The sequence below is a fragment of the Typopeltis vanoorti genome, chromosome 12 (assembly GCF_054136105.1).
Source record: "Typopeltis vanoorti isolate ZY-2024b chromosome 12, IOZ_Tvanoo_1.0, whole genome shotgun sequence".
Classification (NCBI taxonomy): Eukaryota; Metazoa; Arthropoda; class Arachnida; order Uropygi; family Thelyphonidae; genus Typopeltis; species Typopeltis vanoorti.
This window is the reverse complement of record NC_143560.1, coordinates 107,389,092-107,410,132: the sequence shown is the minus strand read 5'-3', so window position 1 is coordinate 107,410,132 and position 21,041 is coordinate 107,389,092. Positions and strand designations below refer to the sequence as shown.

The following is a 21,041-nucleotide window of genomic DNA, read 5'->3' as shown; positions in this document are numbered from 1 at the left end:
CAGCACTCCATATATTCTGTTTTTGTCCTACTCAATCTTATTGTTACATTCCAAGGCTTTCCTCCACTGTTTCAATCTTGAATTAATGCTCTCTGTCTGTCTTGTATGCTCAATAAAAACCACATTGTCTGCATACACTATGGGACCTCTCCTGACAGCAATTCAGTAAGATCATCTAATATCAATGAAAAAAAATATGGGCTAAGGGCAGATCCCTGGTGTTCTCCAACTCTCACAAGAAAATATTCAGTGTCACCACAGGAACTTCTTACAGATGTTATTGCCTCATTGTACATATTTTGAATGATGCAGATATAGTTAAATGGGACTGATTTTCATTGGAGTGCTCTCCAGAGCATTTCTCTTGGGACTCTATCATATGCTTTCTCAAGATCTATGAATATCATGTGCAAGTCTTTTCTTCTTTCTCTATACTTCTCCATTAGTTGTTGTATGCAAAAAATTGGTTCAGCTGTTGATCTTTCAGACATAAAGCCAAACTGATTTTCTGATATTGAAGTTTCCATCCTAATTGTTTTATCTATGACTTTCTCCCAAACGTTCATCATATGACTCATGAGCCTGATACCTCTGTAGTTTGTTCGATCTTGAATATCTCCTTTATTTAAATTAAGGGGATATTAAATCCTACATAGTTTCAAAACTGAATAAGAAACTCAAAGATCGGAATCAAAGAGTTTCATACCGAATATAGTAGACTATAAAGGTATCGGCAGTAATTTAAAAGTAATTTAGCGTAAGCTAAAGCAGGTAGTACAAGTACGAGTTGCCCTAGTTTGTACTACATGCTTTAGCTTATGCTAGTATCCGCCAATACCTTTATAGTCTACTATATTCGGTATGAAACTCTTTGATTCCGATCTTTGAGTTTCTTATTCAGTTTTGAAACTATGTGGGATTTAATATCCCCTTAATTTAAATAATGTTACATCGCCGAAGTGAAGCCTATTGGCTCTTTATTTAAGTATCTCCTTTATTTTTTTATAAATTGATATCGAGTAGCTTTGTTTCTAAGAATCTGGCATCTTTCCTTCTTTTAATATTCTATTAAAAAGTTCAACCAACCAATCAATTCCCATCTTTCCCAAATTTCCTCCAGGACTCCATCTGGCCCCAAAGACTTATGAGGATTCATTTTCTTTAAGATTGCTTCTACTTCAAATGTTGACACTTTGTTAATTACTCCCATATTAGGTATTACATGTTCTACTTGTTCTCTTGGAAACTCCTCATCCAGAAATCCATTAAAACACCTTCCCCACCTTCTCTTTATATCATCCTCCCCTGTAAGGGTTTTCTGATTTTCATCTTTGATGCATTTAACATGCTGGATGTCCCTCGTCTTTCTTTCTCTTGCTTTTGCCAGTATATATATCCTTCTCTCCTTCCCTGGTTTCTAGTCTATTATATAATTCATCAAACTTGTTAAACTTTGCTTCAGTGATGGCCTTTTTATATTTCTTCTTAGCCATTTTATATATTTCAAAATTTTTAGTTCTCTGCCATTGCTTGAAAGTGCATCTTTTCTCTTTAATTGCCTCTTGAACAGCCTCACTCCACCACCGTGTAGTCTTTTCCCTATTTGTTTCTCTGAGAACTTCATTTGCACATATTTTAATATCTTTGACCATCTGCACCCACATTTCATTAATTTCCATATCCCATTTCCACCTTACATTTTGTTGACAGTTTCTCTCTAAACTCAGTTTCTTTCCCCCCCTTTAATTTCCACCATTTTATTTTCATCCTTGTTAATAGTTTTATACTATTACTTTTGGCTTTTAAGCACTATATCCATCACCAGCAACCTATTATGCTGGGCCACAAGGTATTCTCCAGGTACGACTTTGCAATTTTTATAATACAGGGTGGCCATAAAATAACTTTCCCTCTTTGGAGGCATCTGTAGCTAAAACCAATAAAATGGAATGAGACCAAATTTTATATTAAGAGAAGGCACGGGAAGATGATTTCTGCAAAAAAAAAAGATTTAGAACCAAAAGTCGCCGATAGAGGAAATTTGGGCACTGGTGGAGCCAGAAACAAGCAGATAATTACATTAAAGGCAGATAAAATGGAATAACAACATTTCGACAGTGTGAGCGACAGCCGCGTCACTCATTCCAGCTGGATATGTGGCACGTTACAATGATAATAAGAATAATAATAATTAAACTAAAACAACAACTTGCGAGAGTCACAGAAATTAAATGTAGTGATTGAACTCACAGGAAATAATGTTTTATTCATCAGAATCAGGGTCCCCTGAACCACATACATGATTTTCAATGTGCTGACCTTTCCTGTGCACAACAAATTGCATACGGTGTGCAACATGCTCTACAGCTGAGCGTAATGAGTCTAATTGGATGTTCATAACAGCCTGTTTTATGTTCTCTTTCAAGACATGCAAGTTGGGAATGCCACCAGCATACACAACAGATTTCAAATACCCCCACAGCCAAAAGTCACATGGAGTGATGATCCTTTTTACCTTAATCTGGGGATTGTGGTGGCCATGCTGTCGGAAAGAACTGACCGATAACCCTCTCATTACTGAAATGCTGGCATAAAAGGCACTGTACTGAACGTTCAATGTGTGGCCGTGCTCCATCCTGCATAAAAATTATGGAGTCCAAACATTGTTTTTGCTGCAATGCAGGAATGACAAAATTTTCCAGCATTCGTTGATAAATTTCTCCAGTAATGGAGCAGGTCAGGACCTCTAGGGATAATATGCTCAAAAAAGTATGGTCCTATTATGAAGTTGACTGTGAAGCCACACCACACGGTTACTTTTGGAGACTGCAGCAGTACTTGTTTGATTGCTTGGGGGTGTTCAGATGCTCAAATTCTGCAGTTGTGAGTGTTGACCGACCCATTCAGATAAAAATGAGCCCCCCACACACACACACAATATTCTCCAAGGCCAGTCATTGTCAACCTCCATTCGGAGGTTGACAATTCATAGTTAGTGCTTGCACACAACTGAACTTATGCAGATAGAAGTGAAGCATTTTCCATAAGATTTTCCAGACTGTACCATAAGCCATATCAAGTTTGTGAGCTATGGCACGAGTGCTTGGACCAATACTGGTCCCTGTGTCATCGAACACCGCAGTAGCAACGTCTGTTATTGTCTCTTCTTGCACTGCTTTCCTTCCTCTGCCAGGTCTAACTCCTAATGATCCAGTTTCTTCAAACTTCTTAATCATAGCTCGCAGTGCTACAGCTGACATAGGACCTGTATGCAGGTTATGAAGCCTTCTAAATTTCTGAAGTGGCCACTACAGCATTGCACTGTTTAAGGTAAAACAACTTAAGAAGTAAAGCATGCTAAGGCAAGGTAGGAGACATATTGAGCACAATTCATCAGTCATTCGAATAACTGCCTGAACATTCCCAATCCCTTTTTAAGTAGAATTGGTGGCGCTGCTGTCACATATGCGCAGTAAAATTTGCATAATCCTTTTTACCTGCGTTTACTGCAAATATTTGACTGCTTTCAGCTCTGCCAGCACCAAAATTTTCCCATATCAGCGACTTTTGGTACTAAATCTTTTTTTCACGGAATTCGTCTCCCCATGCCTTCAAAAGTCTCAATATAAAATGTGGTCTCATTCGGTGTATTAGTTTTAGCTACAGATACCACCAAAGAGGGAAAGTTAATTTATGGCCACCCTGTAGTTCAATGCTTTTCTTCTACCTAAGAAGAAATCAATCTGTGATCTATTGTTTTCACTCTTAAATGTTATCAAATGTTCCTTTTTTTTTTTTTTTTTGAAAAAGGTATGTAAAAGATAAAAGAAGCTATCACAGCTATAGTTCTTAAACAGTAATTAAGAATGGTTTGGAAACCTCTGGAGAATATCCTTTTAAAGATTACAAACATATTCTTGAATGGAATCATTGGAGGAAGATGATCAAGAGGAAGACCAAAAAGAACCTGGCTACAGTCTTTGAAGGAAAGGTCACAATTATCAAGCTTCAGAGAGATGACAAAGATTTGTTCATAGGGGACTCAACCAGTCATCTGACAGATGAGAATTCAATTCAGCTCTATGATGCCATTCTGAAAGTTAAAATTCCACCTCTACCTGGATTGTATTCAATTCCATGCAACTGCCATTTATTCTACTTTAGACAAACACACCAGTTTGTTTCTATGTGCATCTCTGAACATCAGTCCCATGTTGTTTCCAAGAAATACAAGAAATTTAGTCTGAAAGAATATGGGATTATTAATATTAGCCAGTGATACTAAATTATTATTATTATTACTTGACACCTCGAGGGAGTCCAAAGACTTATTGAGGGAGGACACCTACTTTACATCTCTCTGTCTCTCAGTCCACCAACTACAATGAACCGCAACTACACCAACACCATCTACACCACCACCACCACTAGTATTTTCATGCCCACAGCGGGATTCGAACCCTCAGCCTTTAAAAAATCGCAGCCCGCAGCCGTTAAATTAGTATGCAGATATTCCCATAAATACAAGGGTCTCTTTAAAGAATGTTCTGATGTTCTACTCTCCTAAACAATGGACTTTCCATGTCAAAACTGGGAAATTCTTATCAAGAACTATAGAGCTTAAATATATATATATATATATATATATATCCCGAACACCCTGTATATATATATTTATATATATATATACAGGGTGTTCGGGATAAATTTGACATATTTATAATTAATTATATTTTTCCGTAAGTTACATGTATTAACACACACTTCTCTTCATTTAAAAGTTTGGACCCTTCTTCATTCATATACAAGATGTCAGAAAGGATGGATAGCTGGAACCCACCTGAATCATGGAAGAGAATAACTTGTATCATGATGATTCGTGCCCGCCATCAAAATAAGGATATTACGACTGCTGCCCAATGCTCCCTGAATACAGTAAAAACAATCATGCATGAACTAGAGACTTGCAATGGTGACTACGAGGATGTAGCAAGAAGAAAGATCCCTAGCAGACGATCTGATTGCGTTCGTACAGCAGAATTCCTCGCAAATCTGCAGGAACAGGTGTTGAAGAACCCTGGCATTGGAATTCGGGCTTTGTTCGTGGAGTTGCTAACTGTAGTCAAGCCCTGGATAACAAGGGTAGCCAATGGTAGGCCGTATGTATGGCAGCAGGATTCGGCCCCTTGCCACACCTCTGGGAAAAGTCAAAAATGGTTGTCTGAAAATTTCTACGACTTCACCAGTCCAAATGTTTGGCCTCCAAACTCCCCAGACCTTAACCCCATGGATTATTTTGTATGGGGCGCAGTTGAAAAAGACACCAATCGCACTTCCGGTAATACAAAAGCCCAGTTAATGGATAAAATTAAAACAGTTTTTGCGGCCCTTCCCAGGGAGACTGTAGCATCAGCTTGTTCGAGGTTCCGAAGCAGAATTGAAGCTGTGATCGATGCTAATGGTGGTTATTTTGAGTAAATCTTGTTGATAGTATTGTAATTAACTCTGCCTGTAATGTTTTTTTTGTCAATTCATTAAATTTAATAGATACAAAGAAGATTTTCTTTTTCCTTACGAAACTGTCAAATTTATGCCGAACACCCTGTATATATATATATATGAGCCATTGTTTTTGAAAGTGGTATAAGTCCATTTATTCATACATTGAGATATTTAAGGGTTTGTGTTTGAATCAACTAAAACATATTGGCAAATGTTAATAAATTTTGATTAATTTATGAGGATATTGTATACCATTGACTGTGTTATTAAAAATATAAAAAGAGGATATCTATGTCTCACTAAAACTATCATTTTCACAAAGATGGGCCTTTCCATAGAAAAGGCCCATCTTTGTGAAACAATGAATGGAATGCATTTATGTGCTGCAGTGTTTTTTTTTTCATACCCCCCCCCCCCAAAAAAAATCTCAACTCATATAACAGTTATCTAAAATGATATGTATCTTGCCTAGCTTCACTCCTGTAGTTATAGAATAATAGTGACAATGTGTGTTAATAATTCCTTATGTCAAATTTTTTCTATAGATTGTATTTAATAAATATACAGGGTGTCCCATAAGTCCCAAAATATTTCAATAATTCATTAAAATCAGAAAAATTGGTATATTAGAGTGTGGTTTGCATGAAAGTGAATCACAAGGAGGGGGATTTTTTGGTGGGGAGAAAAAGTTCAAATTTTCAACAGTAGAGGATGCTGTACCACATGCCTCATTTGCAAATACATGCAAATGAGTGTTCTATAAAACACGGAGTGTACTACTGGCATCTCATAATGAATGCGTGCGGATTCCCAGTCAATGTGGCAAACAGAATTATTTTTGTGAAAAGAAAAATTTGTTGCTGTGATGCTGACATTGGTGGATAAGGCATTCTTGTGAAGTTGTTTTGTGTAAGTGGGAATCAGTAGCAGAAGCTTTACGAAAGTTTCAAATGCAGAAAATAATGAAGAAAGGTTGAGGTCCTATCACTTCTGACAGACTGTAGTCTCTAATACGACGTTTCTAGGAAATTGGAAATTTGTCAGATTACCGTCGCACTGGCAGACCAGTGTTATTCATGTCTGTACCAGCATTGTGGTATCACAAATGAATGCCCTAGCAGTACAATCAACAAGCAGTGTAAGCAGTGCACAGGAAGCTGCAAGAATCACAGGCATAGCGAAAACATCCGTATTCCACATCCTTCATGGTATGTTAAACTTATATCCATACAAGCTGCAATCTCTTCATCAGCTGTTACCAAGTGATACCACTATAAGGGAGGAATTCACAATGGGGGCTTTGACAAAAGTTGCAGAAGATCCACAATGGCTGTGCAATATCTTCTGGACAGATGAAGCACATTTTTTGTTGCACGGAGCAGTTAATATACATAACTGTTGAATTTGGGCACAGGACAATCCACGCGCCTACATAGTCATTCTCCGTCCCTTTTTTCTTTGAAGAGCTATGTGCAACAAAGGGCTGCTCAGTAAATTCGCAATGCTACTTCAGCTGCTATGCAAAAATGTGGTACCATGCTTGCAGGGAAAAAATTGTTCTTCACACAGTCACGCTCATACTGGATGGGGCACCTCATATCACATCTCCTGTGAAGCAGTTTTACATCAGCACATTTGGTGAAGAACAACTGATCAGCTGTAATTGCAACTCTGCATGACTCCCTTGGTCCCCAGACTTGACCAGTAGATTTTTGGCTGTCGATGTAGTGGTGAGGACGGAGAGTTGTGGAGTGGGTGCCCTCCTGCGATGAATCTTCGGACTCCTTGGAGGTGTCACGAATAGTAATAAAAATGCCAAGTGTACCTGAGCAATCCATTTTCCTTAGCAGATTTAAAAGATGACATTCACTGCAAAGTTGCTTGTGTCCACCCAGATAATATGCTCCATGCTTCTGTAAATTGTGCTCTCACCCACTTGCAGAATATAATTGCTTGTGCCAGCAGACATATTGAACAATTACTGGAGTGATATCAACAGGTTTCCTGCATATGATTAAATAAGTTTTCAATGTTATTCTGTCATCGCTGCTTTTGCTCTCTATTGGTGAAAATATAAACTATATTTTTTCTCCCCACCCAAAAAAATCCCCTCCTTGCGATTCACTTTTGTGCCAACTGCACGCTAATATACCAATTTTTCTGATTTTTATGAATTGTTGAAATATTTCAGGACTTATGAAACACCCTGTATATACAAACATATTGAATTGTGCTGGATGTTTATTTTTAGAGCACCCAATGATGACTACAACCCATCAAGTCTTGAAACAGTAAAGGATGCGATCTATTTTAATCTTTTTGATGAAGTAGTTGTTGATCTCCTAGAAGATGATAGGGAACGAGAAACAACTGTCCATGAACGACTAGAGAGACGCTGGCTTGGCAACTTAAAAATACCTTTCACAACTCTTTATCTGAATTCCAAGGTAATATTGTGTAGTTGTACATTTATAGTACAACTTATCTGGCAAGCCTACAAGATTTATATTTATGGTTACATTAAAATATCTGTTAGGTACAATATATATCATTGTGTGTATGTAATATTCTGGTGATTTTGTCACCTAATTTCTCACTGTCACAATTACTTTAATTATCTGTATAACAGATATTGTTAAACATTCAATGGTGATAAAGTATACTAGCAATGTCCCCCTATACACAAACTAGAGAAGTCAGTGAAATAAAAATATTATGATTATTATTACATCCTCCATGGAGTTGGCAGACTCATTGTAGGAGGTTCATTTGGCTGACAACATATTTATCATATTGACTCTTAAATTCCCTAACACTCCTTGCATTAACAACACATTCTGGCAATGCATTTCATTCACTGACAATTCATGTAAAAAATTTACTCCTCTTCACCACACTCTTACATAACTTCCAAGAATGGCCCCTGGTTTTTCTCCTCTTACCTTCTAAAACCAGCGTACCATGCAAGTTTTGTGATGAGCCAAGAGTTGGGAGGGGGGTGAAATCACTAGTAAGATGCAGATTTTCAACATGACCATTCTAACACTTTTTTAAGAAAGTTTTGCATTTTTATACTAATAGCTAGATATTTGATTTTCATTGATTTCTGATTGCTGTATAAGTAATTACCCTCCAAAAAAGTTTTGGAGAAAAAGAACAAAGCTAATAATAATGCTAGATTTCTGATCAGGACATGTCACTACTAATAGTGTTCCAGCATAAAGATGTTCAGAAATTTCACATGGAGAGAAGACACAAGAAATCAAAAAAAGTCTCATTGACTGTGTTATTATTCACAGTGATATCTTCACACTGGTTCATGACACAAGAGTATATACTAAAGATTTGAAACAGGAAGCGATCACCATTTTGTTTTGAACAGAATAAAAGTGAATATCGTATACAAAAGAAAAGTGTTTAAGAAAGTTTTGAAAATAATCAAAGATGAGCAGAAAAGATGAGCTTTCAAGAAAAAATGAAAGTTTGAAAACAAGACTAAAACCAGATTCTGTAGAAGATGCTGAAAAAAACTGACTGATTTAGCCAGACAGGAATGGGATGAAGTTGTCTGCAAGGAGAGAAAAATCAGACCTCCGTGGTGAACTCAGTAAGTTAAAGCATTCAAAGGAAAGAAAAAAAAGTGTATAGAAAGTTCTTTATAAGGAAGTCATGGGAAAACTTTGAAAAGAACAGAAATATCAAGAAAGCAGCAAAATATTCTTGAAAAAATGCTTAGAAATGGAGGAAAAAGTACTGTGAAAGGAATCAGAGATGATATAGGTGACATGAAAACTGAAGATAAAGATATTCTAGGTATACAGAAAGTCCCCCTCACACACAGCAAGGTTATAAATTAACCTTGTTGAGAAATTATATTCTTGTTTAATCCTTTATCCAAGTGTAAGCTAACAAAGTATGCACATGAAATATCTTCATGTCTACGCTGTTTGTATAGAGATGCTAATGACTTCACATCAGTTGTCTTAGTATCTCATAATGCAAAGCACCCATCCTTTTGGACATGCAGAATGCTATGCATTATGGAAAGGGCCACTAGCCAGACTGGTATTTTTCCTTCATGGAAGTCTCAATAATGGGAACCAGATCCAGAAGAGATACCAAGCTTGAATTAATGCAGAAGTCATATTTTCCATATACAAATAGTGAAAAGGTGTATCACTATATTATTAGAATATTAATGAAGATACATCACATGCAAACTTTGTTGGCTTACATTTGGATAAAGGAAACAAACAAGGATATAATTTATTGACATTTTAACTTAGATATTCTAGATATGGTAAGACCCCGTTTAACACTATCCCGATTAACACTGATTCGATATAACAGATTCTACTCGAAGCCTAAAAAAGTGCTGAATTTATGCTGATTCAATTTATCACTGTATTTCCCTTGATTTGTATATAATACGATTATTCCCAAACCAATCAGCAAAAGGTGACAATTTGTCGTAGCGCTGCAATTCCCCTAAACCTATGTTCGTCCTGTGCATTTGTTTTCCCCATACAATCGTGTAGTTGTTCATTGGTGAAACAGTCACTATCAATACGATTTGGAGTGCTGCATAAAACATTATTTATGCGCTGTAATCATTCATATTATTGACCAAGGAAATCAACAAAAATTCTATTTGTTCATTAAAAATTACTATCATTTTTTAAAATATTCAAAATGAGTAGGCGTAAAGATGATAAAATAAAATTGATATGAAAAAGCATTTCGCTTGACATTAAAATGCAGGTGCTGAGGCAATTAGAAAAAGGTGAACATCAAGTTGACATCTGAGTCACTTTAAATTTGTCTACTTCTACTATACGAACGATTTTAAAAAACAAGGACAAAATTAAGTGTTCAGCAAATGCAACCACAACATCTTCTGCAATCCAGAAGCAATGTTTTAAAGGAAATGGAGAAATGTCTTTCCATTTGGATTGATGATGAAACTGAATGCAACATACCATTAAGTTAGGCAATAATAATGGAAAAGGCCAGAAGTATTTTTAATCATATTCAAAAACAAAGAGGATATGAGTAAAAACTTTGCAGCTTGCAGAGGTTGGTTCGGCAGATTTAAAAGAGAAGCAACTTCTACAACAGGGATTTTCAACCTTTCAGACAGTGCAGGCTGCATTAAAAATTTCAATGAAGCCCACAGGCCACTAAGCTATACTGCAGTATTTAGAATTGTAAGATGCTTTCCAGATTCACAAGGAATGCTGTGCATTTGATACTTTACATAAAATCCTATAAAAATAAACAAACTCAGCTTTAAGAGCGTATGTAGAAGTCGGGTTCATGATAAGTAAATGCAATTAATACTTGAAAAAAGATAATTTAATGAAGAAAACATTCATTTTTTACAATGTCAATGGGGAACTTGGCAATGCTTTTCCTTGACCAGCTTGTCGATGTTGGCATCGGTGTTGGAAGCATCTATGTGCACAGTATTCTCGAAATGTTGGTCCGTAATCTGAGTTCTTGTCTTGGACTTCACATGCTTCATTCTGGAGAAGAACTGCTCACATAAGTATGTGCTTCCTAACAAAGTGCACATCTTCAAAGCATGCCGGTGAAGATTAGGGAATGCGTCCTCAGAAATGTAGTCTTTGTAAAATGTAAGCAAGGGCACATTGTATAATTTTTCTCTCAAAGAAGAATTGTTTTGGAGTTCAAGCAGCTCTAGTTGTACTGAGCCTGGCATTTTGGCAGCATTGACACTGAATGGCATTGAAAATAAATCTAAAGACTTAAGACTTTAGAAAGGTGAGTTAGCCGATCTCATACGGAGGTAGCAGGGTTTTATCCTCCCTGAAACTCGGGTTTTTCATTCCGCATACAGACAAATCGGCTCTTCAGAACACACGCAATTTACAGACAAAAAAATACTAGCTGTGGTGGTGGTTGTGGACAATAGATCTTTAAAACTCAAATATGGATCCTTATATGCCCATGATTTCTCAAATTTCTCTTAAAATGAGAATCTGATTCTGACAATCTCTATTTGACCTGAATCAGTTTATTCTTCTCCAAGTTTTGCATCCAGAATCTTTCTTGGCCCCTTCTAAAGTGTGTTTGCATAAATATTACCTGACACTCAGTAAAAAAAGTTTTATACTTCTATATTTAAGCTGTTCTGGTGGAAAGACATCTACATCACCAGGTTTCTACATTTCATTTATCTGAAGTCTTTTTCTACTTCAAGTATTGATATGTACTCCTGATTGCATTGCTCTTCAGAATTTTCTACCACTGTTCTATCACTTCTTGTTTCACTATAATCTTTTGAAGTAATTACTCTAGCATCTAAAATATTTTTATCTCCAGTTTTCATGTCACCTTTATCACTGCCGATTCCTATTGAAACAGTACTCTTTATTCCATTTCTAAGCTTCTTATGTAGCCTCCAGAACATTTTGCCACCTTTCAATATTTATCTCCTGCATTCTTACCAAAGTCTTCCCATGACTTTTGAGAGTGCATGTTGATTTATATGCTATGAACTTTTAATATGCTTTCTTCTTCTTTTCATGATTGACTTTGTAACTTCATGAGTTCTGACTTACCTGTCCTTGCAGATTTCACTATGTGCTTTTTCTGGCTGAATTAGCCAATATTTTTTTCTGAGTCTGTCACTGAATCTCCAAGTTCTGCTTTTTGTTTTTATATGCTTTCATTTTTTTCTTTCTTTCATAACGTTTTACAACTGATTTACAACTTAAATATAGACTATGTATTGCCCTTTGTAATATTTCGTGTGGCAGGGAGTTTGAAGCCATCTGGTTTAAAGTGGAGTCTAACTAGATTAAATACACGGTGGGGTGTTGTTGCAGACCGAGTGGATCAGTTATTAGTGATGAAGAAATGCATCAACAAATAAATACGATGGTGCGAAAAGAGTAATCTTAATGGTGGACTTTAATTACTTGTAGTAGGTACCAATGACTTAACTAGCGATAAGTTCAGTATGAGAGAGGACATGAAAGGGTTGCTGGAAGAGGTATGTGAAGAGTGAGAAAATGAAAATAGTAAGTATACTACCTCAATATGATAAAAATGAATTAAGAAAAAAAAGGGTTATGACAAATGATTTGATGCATAGGCTGTTTAGAACTGGATGCGAGTTTTTGGATGTGTGGAGTGAGATTGAGGGAAGATTTGATTTTTATAAGAGAGACGACCTACACTTGAATGACTTTGCCATCAGGAGTCATGAAAAATTATTAATTGATATAAGACCTAACACAGAGAGTAAGGGAAACTGAATTCTGATGGGAGGAATCGCGAGAATCAGTATGTAAGAACGACAATGTTAAATAACTGCGTTAATGATGGGAATGGTTATTATCATGGAAATAATTATGAACAGAGAACGATTCTCTGTTCGTCCGGTTCGAACCTATCAAGCATGTGTAATGATGTCGGCATAAGTAAGGCACTAGATAAAAACAGAGATCCGCAAGTTGTCAAACTGTGTCATGCAGACTTCACTCATGTGTATGCAAAAAGAGCATGCAGGTAATTTTTCATGTCTGCACACGAATGCCAAGAGTACAGACCAAGAGTTTGACCAAGAGTTTGTTGCCATGGTCAATATGTTGGGACCTCAGATTGTAGGCATTAGTGAGACTTGGCTATTAGAAGAAGACGTATTAACTGGTATCAAGTGTAAAGGATACAGTACTTTAAGAATGATAGACAGGAGAGGAGAGGAGGGAGGAAGTGCTGCTAATGATATCAAAGGTCTTGAATCTAGTTAGAGTTGAGACCGATGACTGCAATACTAGTAACAGTATTTCATATGGCAGTGAATTAGAAGCCATCTGGTGTGAACTGGAATCTAACAATATCGATTACATAGTGGATTGTTGTTACAAACCTGGTGAATCGGTTGCTAGTGATCACGAAATGCATCCCCAAATAGAGATGATGGGCGCGAAAATGAGTAATCCTAATGGAGGACTTGGGTTGCTATGACATTGCATGAGAAGAAAGAGTTTCATTGAGCTGTTACGAGACAACTTCCTCGAGCACATTGGGACAGAAGGATCGTGGTCAAAGAGTGTTAGATCTAATTATAGTGTCAGAGAGGGGGGGGGAATTCTGTTAAAGATGTCACTATTCTGTCTTCCAGTTGGAGATAGTGATCATTCGGTACTCACTTGGGAAGTGACTACGTTTATGAATATTCCATTCAGAAAAGGTTAAATGCTGAACTATAAAGCAGGTAGTTATAACCTCCTGGGGAATATGCTGGGTTCTGTACCATGGAAACAGTTATTGGATGTGAAGGGTATCGACAGTATGTGGGAAGTGTTTAAAAAAATACTAAAATGATGCGATATTAGAATGTGTCCCCAGAGTTCGAAGAATAAATGGAGTAGGAGTGAAATGGATGTGTAATCTAATTAAGCAAGAACTTCGTAAGATGATGTGGAATGCCGTGTGCTTAAGGATGATGTCAATATGAAAATTATAAGCAGCATGCCAGGAGAGTCACAAGTGCAGTACGGAAAGCCGAGTCTGAATATGAAAAGAAACTGCGTCTGCAAGTTAAAGACAACCGAAAAAGATTCAATCGTTATGCTGCAAGTAAAGGAAAGGATGAATATGAAAGGATAACTCTACTGAATGCAGACGATATGCGGGGAACTGATGCAGAAGTGTTTGTTTAACTATGAACTAATGAGCCATCGTGCTAAAAGCTGTTAACCTGTGTATGCAACATTGAACTCACCGCTACCTCTTCACTGTATGAGGAGGAAGTACTAGAGCTGCTGCACAAACTGAATAAGAATTCTGCAATAGGAACGGACGGCATATCAGCACGGATGTCAAATGACTGTTCAGCTGAAGTGGCTATTCCCTTAACCAGACTATATAATCTGAGTCTCTCAGAACAGGGAACAATCCGCAGTTGTGGAAAGAATGTGTTGTAATCCCATTGCACAAGATTGATGCAATGACCGATGTATCCAAATATCGAGCCATCAGTATCAGAGAAGTGGTGATGGAATTTTGGTAAAGTTGGTTAGGGTTTCCATTCAGAAATGGATTGAAACAGTGAATCTCTGTTTTGCAATGAACAGCATGGATTTATTAAGGGAAGGTCATGTTTCAGCAACTTGTTCACATTCTGTAACAATGTTACCATTGAACTAAACAAGGGGAATGGTACACCATGATACTTTTCGATTTTGCTAAGGCGTTTGACTGAATACAGCATATACGACTGTTGCATAAATTGGACAATATGGGTTTGGGTTATAAACTATTTCCGTGGATAATAGGATGACTGACTGACTGATAGATATCAGAAAATAGTATGCTGTGGATGTGAGTTTGCAGAATTTAAGCTAACCAGTGATGTACCACAGTGATCAGTCCTTGGTCGATTGTTATTCAATCTCTACATTAATGACATTGGGAATGATTTTACAAGCGTCATACAGCTATTTACCAATGATGCAGAAATAGGTAAGTACTGCATATCAGAAGTACTCCTGATATTCAGTACTTGCAGAATGATTTGAATTGGCTGAAATTGTAGACTTGTGAAAATGGTTGTCATTTCAATGTTAATAAATGCAAGATCCTGCACTTTGGTGTGATTAGATATCCAATGTCTTATTGTATTGATGGGATTATGCTATAAGAAGTTGATCTGGCTATGGATCTTGGAGGTGTAGTAGACAGTTGAAGTTCAGGGGATGTAGCAAAATTGTAAAAAAATTTGTTAATTTTTTTTTACAATTTCACGGAATGGTCGCAATGCTGAAATCAACCTTGACTTATCTTTACTTGACATGTAAAAGGACTTATCTTTACTTGACATGTAAAGATCAGTCCTTTTGTCTCTTTACAATGCCTTTAAATGACGTCACTTGGACTATTGTGCACAGGTCTGGTCTCCTGGTTTGTACGGTGATTCGATTCTGATATAGTGGTGAGAGTGGAAGGAGAGTGTTCAAAATGATATCAGGATTGCAGAACACATATTACAAAGACAGATTGAGAATTTGTAGACCGCAGATACTAGCAAACAGGAGAAAGAGAGGTGATATGATTGAGACTTACAAATTCCTGAAAAAGTTAAACAGAATTCCAGTAGATGGAATTTTTCATTTTATGGAGTGTGAGGAAAGGACCAAAGTCGTCCTTGGATGTTGAGAATAAATACTGTCATTAAGCAGACGAGGGCTAAATTTTTCTCTCGTAGAGCGGCGCGTTATTGGAATGGATTGCTGATGAATGTTGTGTGCGCAAGTAGCGTGAAAGAATTCATGAACAGGTATGACTGCTGAAGTGAATAGTAGGGCCTCCCCAGGGCTGGATTAACCATTAAGCAAAATAAGCACATGCTTAGGGCATTGTGGAAAGGGGACACCACAGAATTTCTGCTTTAGTTAGATGATGAATTTAATTTAAATTAACTTTTAATTAGTTTTTCATTGTTTTTATCTTTTCTTACTGTTAACTACTTTGTTTCAATAAATAATGATGTGTAGAAGGCTTAATAAAACTAACCACGTGCATGACGGTTCGTTTACACCATATCGCTCACGACGCTTGCTGGCACTACCTTTGCACCAAATGAGGTATTTTTTTATAATTAGCGTAACCATTTTTTTTTATTTTCCTGTCTGTTTTAGGTCTTGTTTTAATAAATTATGTCTTATAAAAGTCTCCAGAAGCAAATATAAAACAAATCACGTAGCTGTTTCAGAAACGCGCCTCCAGTAAAATGCCTAGCGGTCTCAAAAGTGCGACTCCGGTAAAATAAGAGTTAATTAAAGCACACGAAAGCACAAGATTCAGATGTAAGCCAAAAATTAAATTGTTCATATGATTTTGCCTGTGATATGTGTAACTGTGTTGATTGCCACCTAATATTCAACAAAATAATCTTTTTATTTCTGTATTTAACAGATCCCAAGAACCAAGATGAAACGTGTTCAGTTAAGTGATGCACAAAAGCAAAAACTATCAAAAAAAGAAACAAGAGGAGACTTTGGAATTAGATTCCAAGACTGCAAAGCTGACTGATTTCTTCACACAAGTTTCACAACATTATATACCAATTCCTGATCAGAGCCAATCTCCGTCATCAGAAGTGGACACAAATACCACTTTCATCACTTCAAAAAAATATGATGACGTTGGAATCATCAAGGTGTCACAAGCAGGTTCATCTAGCACATGTCTCACTACTGACTTCACTTTCTCTGTAAATTCTCTTGATATCTCTACTGCAAATGTTGATGTAAGTTGCTTTACAAAACATTCTGAGGTTGAAATAATTGCTGAAAATGAAAGTTTAGTGGGCCATGGTGATGGTGGTGAAATGATTCAGTCTGTAAAAGATGAAGTAAATATAGCAAAAGATCCAGGGTTGTGGCTTGATTTCTCTGCTGATGACGTGGCTTATTGGACTGCTTGTGGACCCAACACCACAATGGGCCATTTGACAAATCTTACCGACATTTGAGTAGTGGCAAACCAGTAAGATACTGTTCGCAGAAACTTTTTGTTGGGACAAAAGCAATGAATACAAGAGAGTGGTTATTGTATTCACCATCAACGGGATCAGTTTATTATTTTGTTTGTAAACTGTTTGCTCCTAAATATTTCTCATATTTTGTTACAAGAGAAGGGTTCAGTGACTGGCGAAATACTATTGTAATTGATCAACATGAAAAAAGCACTACTCACCGAGACTCTATTTTAACATACTTAACTCGCAGACAAGGTGTAGGGTTGGGACAACAGTTGGAAAAACAAATTCAGGAAGAGTGTGATTACTGGGAACATGTCCTGAGGTGTGTCATAGCTGTTATTTGTACGTTAGCTGAATGTGGCTTGGCTTTTCGAGGAACAGAAGAAAGATTTGGATCATTGCAAAATGGGAACGTTTTAGGGCTGCTTGAGCTCATAAGTCAGTTTGATTCATTTTTATCAGGTCACATTGCAAAATATGGAAATTGTGGCAAAGGAAATCCTTCTTATCTGTCCAAAGCCACCTGTGAGGAATTCATTCAATTGATGGCTCAAAAGGTCCACGGGCTTATTGTTGATGAAGTGAAATCTTCTGGTTATTTTAGTTTGTCAGTTGATTCAACACCAGATCTGTCACATATCGACCGGTTAAGTGTTGTACTTAGGTACTTAAAAGATGGACAGCCTATTGAATGCTTTTTAACCTTTCTGGGATTGAAAAGCCGTACCGGTGAGGAAATGGCAAATCAGGTGTTGCAATACTTACGTAAAGTTTGTCAACTGAACTTTTCAAAATGTAGGGGTCAGTCTTATGAAAACGCTGCTAACATGTCTGGGCATTATAAGGGGATGCAGCAAAAAATTTTAGAAACAAACAAGTTTGATATATTTGTGCCCTGTGCAGCTCATTCACTAAATTTGGTAGGCCGAAATGCTGTTGACTGCTGTCAAGAGGCAGTTAATTTCTTCTCTACAGTGCAGTTGCTCTATACCTTTTTTTTTTTTTTCAGCCTCAACCAGCTGGTGGACAATTCTTAGAGGTTGTATTGGAAATGAAAATGTCTTAAAATCCCTCTCTGATACCAGATGTGAGGCACATGGTATGGCAACAGCAGCAATTTTGAAATCTCTCCTTCAAATTTTATTTTAGAAGCTTTAGACTGTATAGCCGAAGACCAGTCACAAAAGGGAGACACTAGAAGAGAAGCAGATAATATTGCAAATAAGATGCAAGAGCTAGAATTCGTTTTTATGTTGAATTTTTGGGATGAGATTTTGCAAAATTTTCATAGAGTAAGCCAAGTTCTACAGAATGAGGATGTCAACTTAAAAACATGTGCAGATCTGTATGGATCACTAGCTGACCAATTGTGCACTTCACGAAATGAATTTGAAAGATATGAAGCAGCTACAAAGGCAGTGCTACCAGATGTTGATTACAAGGCAGCTCAAACTCGCAAACGTATCAGAAAGAAGGTACCCAATGACGGAGATGCTCCAGAAGTATATCTGAATGCCAGAGACAAATTTCGTATCACCACCTTTTACACAATTGTTGACAAACTTGAAACTGAGATGAGAAGAAGAGGAGAGATATACAAAGAAATATCAGAGAGATTTTCTTTTCTAAGTGATGTGCCACATAATGCTACTTCAGTGACTTCATCTACTGAAATTGAAAGGTATTCTCAATGTTGTCAAAAGCTGATTGATGCTTATCCAGAGGACTTGAACCCTAATTTCTCAGCTGAGCTTCAGCAGTTTCACTCATATGTACGCCATAAGTTCAGTGCAACAAAAAATGCAAAAACAAGATTCAGTCATGCTGAACTTGATAAAATAATTGTAGAAGACAATATTGAGTGTGCCTTTCCAAATGCAGACATTGCCTTTCGTATATTTTTAACATTAATGGTCACAAATTGCTCATCTGAGCATTCATTTTCTCAGTTGAAGTATATTAAAAATCACATCAGAACAACTATGCAACAAGGGAGGTTGAATGCCTTATCTCTACTAAGTATAGAAGCAGATGTGTTACGTAAGATTAATTTTGAGGATCTGATCAAAGACTTTGCTAAAAAAAGTAGGAGAAAACTTTTCAAATCTAAATAAAGTTGAAGTATACAAAAATAAACAATATTTTCCATTTTACTATAAATTTTGTTTCATTTTGAAAAATAAAAATTTATTTTATTGTTTATATTTTGAATTACATATATATGGAGCACCAAAATCTTTTAAGTGCTTAGGGCCTCTATGGGTCTTAATCTAGCCCTGAGCCTCCCTTGATGTGTTTCTGACTCCCTGGAGGTCTCTTAATAATATTCCATTTATGCCATGTAATAGTATGTTTTGAAAATCTTTTTCCTGTGCACCTTGTGATATACCTTTCAATATCTACAAAACTACAAGTAACATGTAGTCGTACTCCCATGATTTCTCAACTATTTGTTGAGAAGTTTGGCCTGAATCAAGCTTGTTCTTCTCTCAGTGTCTCTTCCGCAATTTTTCTCAGCCTCTTTTCAAGTATGCCTGCATAATTAATAAATTTTATCTGGAACACTTATTCCTCTGTAATTTCCACTTTCAGCTTCATTCCTTTTTTTTTTTCTTTTTTTAATAGATGACTACTATGAGAGTTCTACTTCAATAATCTGGAATTTAGCCTTCTGACCAGACCCGAATAATGCAGTATAGCCACTGCAAAACTTTTATACCTCCATATCTTGTAAGAAGCTTGTGAGAACTAGGATTCAGAATTGGGTTGACAACAATGGTATTATCTTTCACGGACAGCATGGATTTACTAAAGGGAGGTCATGTTTCTGCTTACTTATTACAATAAGGTGACTGCTTCCATGGACAGAGGAGAAGGATACACAGCAATATACTTACATTTTGCAAAGGCTTTTGATAGCTTACTGCATGATACTGGAATGGATGGGGTTGGATATTAGATTGGTGATTGGAGACTGGCTAACTGATAGGTATCAACAAGTATGATATTGATATTGGTGAAGATTCGGGTGGAGATATTCAGTTGTTTGCAGATGATGCAAAGTTGGGATGAACCATGAAGAATAGAGAAGATGTTGTGGCCTTCCATGAAGACTTGAATAAATTGAGTGATTGGGCATGGGAATGCGAGTTCAATGTTGCAAAACGTAAGGTTTTAAAATTTGGAAAACAAAAATGGGATGCAGAATTTATGCTTGGTGAGGATATATTGTTGGAGGTGAAGAAAATAAGAGATCTGGAGGGTGATAGTGGACAAGGATCTGAAATTGGGACACATTTTTCAGATCCTTGTCCTTCACAACTTTGTGTTGTCTTCACAAAATTGTGAAGACAACACAAAGGCTTCTGAGAATGATGCAGAGAACACTGACTTATAGAAATAGGGAGATTCTTGTTCCATTGTATAAGGCTTTGATTAGGCCACATATAGACTATTGCATCCAGGGTCACCTGCTTTTCAGAAGGACAAAGAGATGTTGGAAAAAGTCCAGAGGCAACTGACTAAGGTAGTTTCTAACCTCTGGAATGTCGAGTATGAAGAAAGATTGAGAAGATGCAACTTACAGAGTCTGGTGGACAGGAGGAGGAGGGGAGATATGATAGAGACCTACAAGTTATTAAGGGGTTGTTATAGGATCAATGCTGGAGAGGTTCTACAGAAAATAGTGGGAGACAGGGGAGAACCAGATGTCATCCCTTGAAACTGTATAAAGAGGGTATGAGTAGGGGAGTGAGAAGCAGGTTTTTTCATGCAGAGTTGTGAATGATTGGAATGCCTTGCCTGAGAGTGTGGTGTCTGCAGAGAAATTGAGTATGTTTAAAGCACGGTATGATGAGCTGTGTGTATGATAAAAGGACCTCCTAGATGAGTCATTGACTCAATGGGGTCTTGGGTAATAATAATAATAATAACAATATTATTATCTTTGATAATACTTCTGTATCATCTTTCATGGACAGCATGGATTTGCTGAAGGGAGGTCATGTTTTAGTAATGTACTAGC

General features: G+C 36.9%; 1 protein-coding gene across 4 annotated transcripts in view; it reads left to right on the top strand.

Annotated features, from left to right (window-relative positions):
- Cc2d2a (Coiled-coil and C2 domain containing 2A) overlaps positions 1–21,041 on the top strand; it is a 518,960-nt gene that overhangs the window by 411,153 nt on the left and 86,766 nt on the right. For all 4 annotated transcript variants that reach the window (XM_090401677.1, XM_090401676.1, XM_090401674.1 and 1 more), the window contains exon 30: positions 7,754–7,949. In XM_090401677.1, coding sequence (XP_090257803.1) covers positions 7,754–7,949 — 196 coding nt within the window. The remainder of the gene's footprint in view (positions 1–7,753; positions 7,950–21,041) is intronic.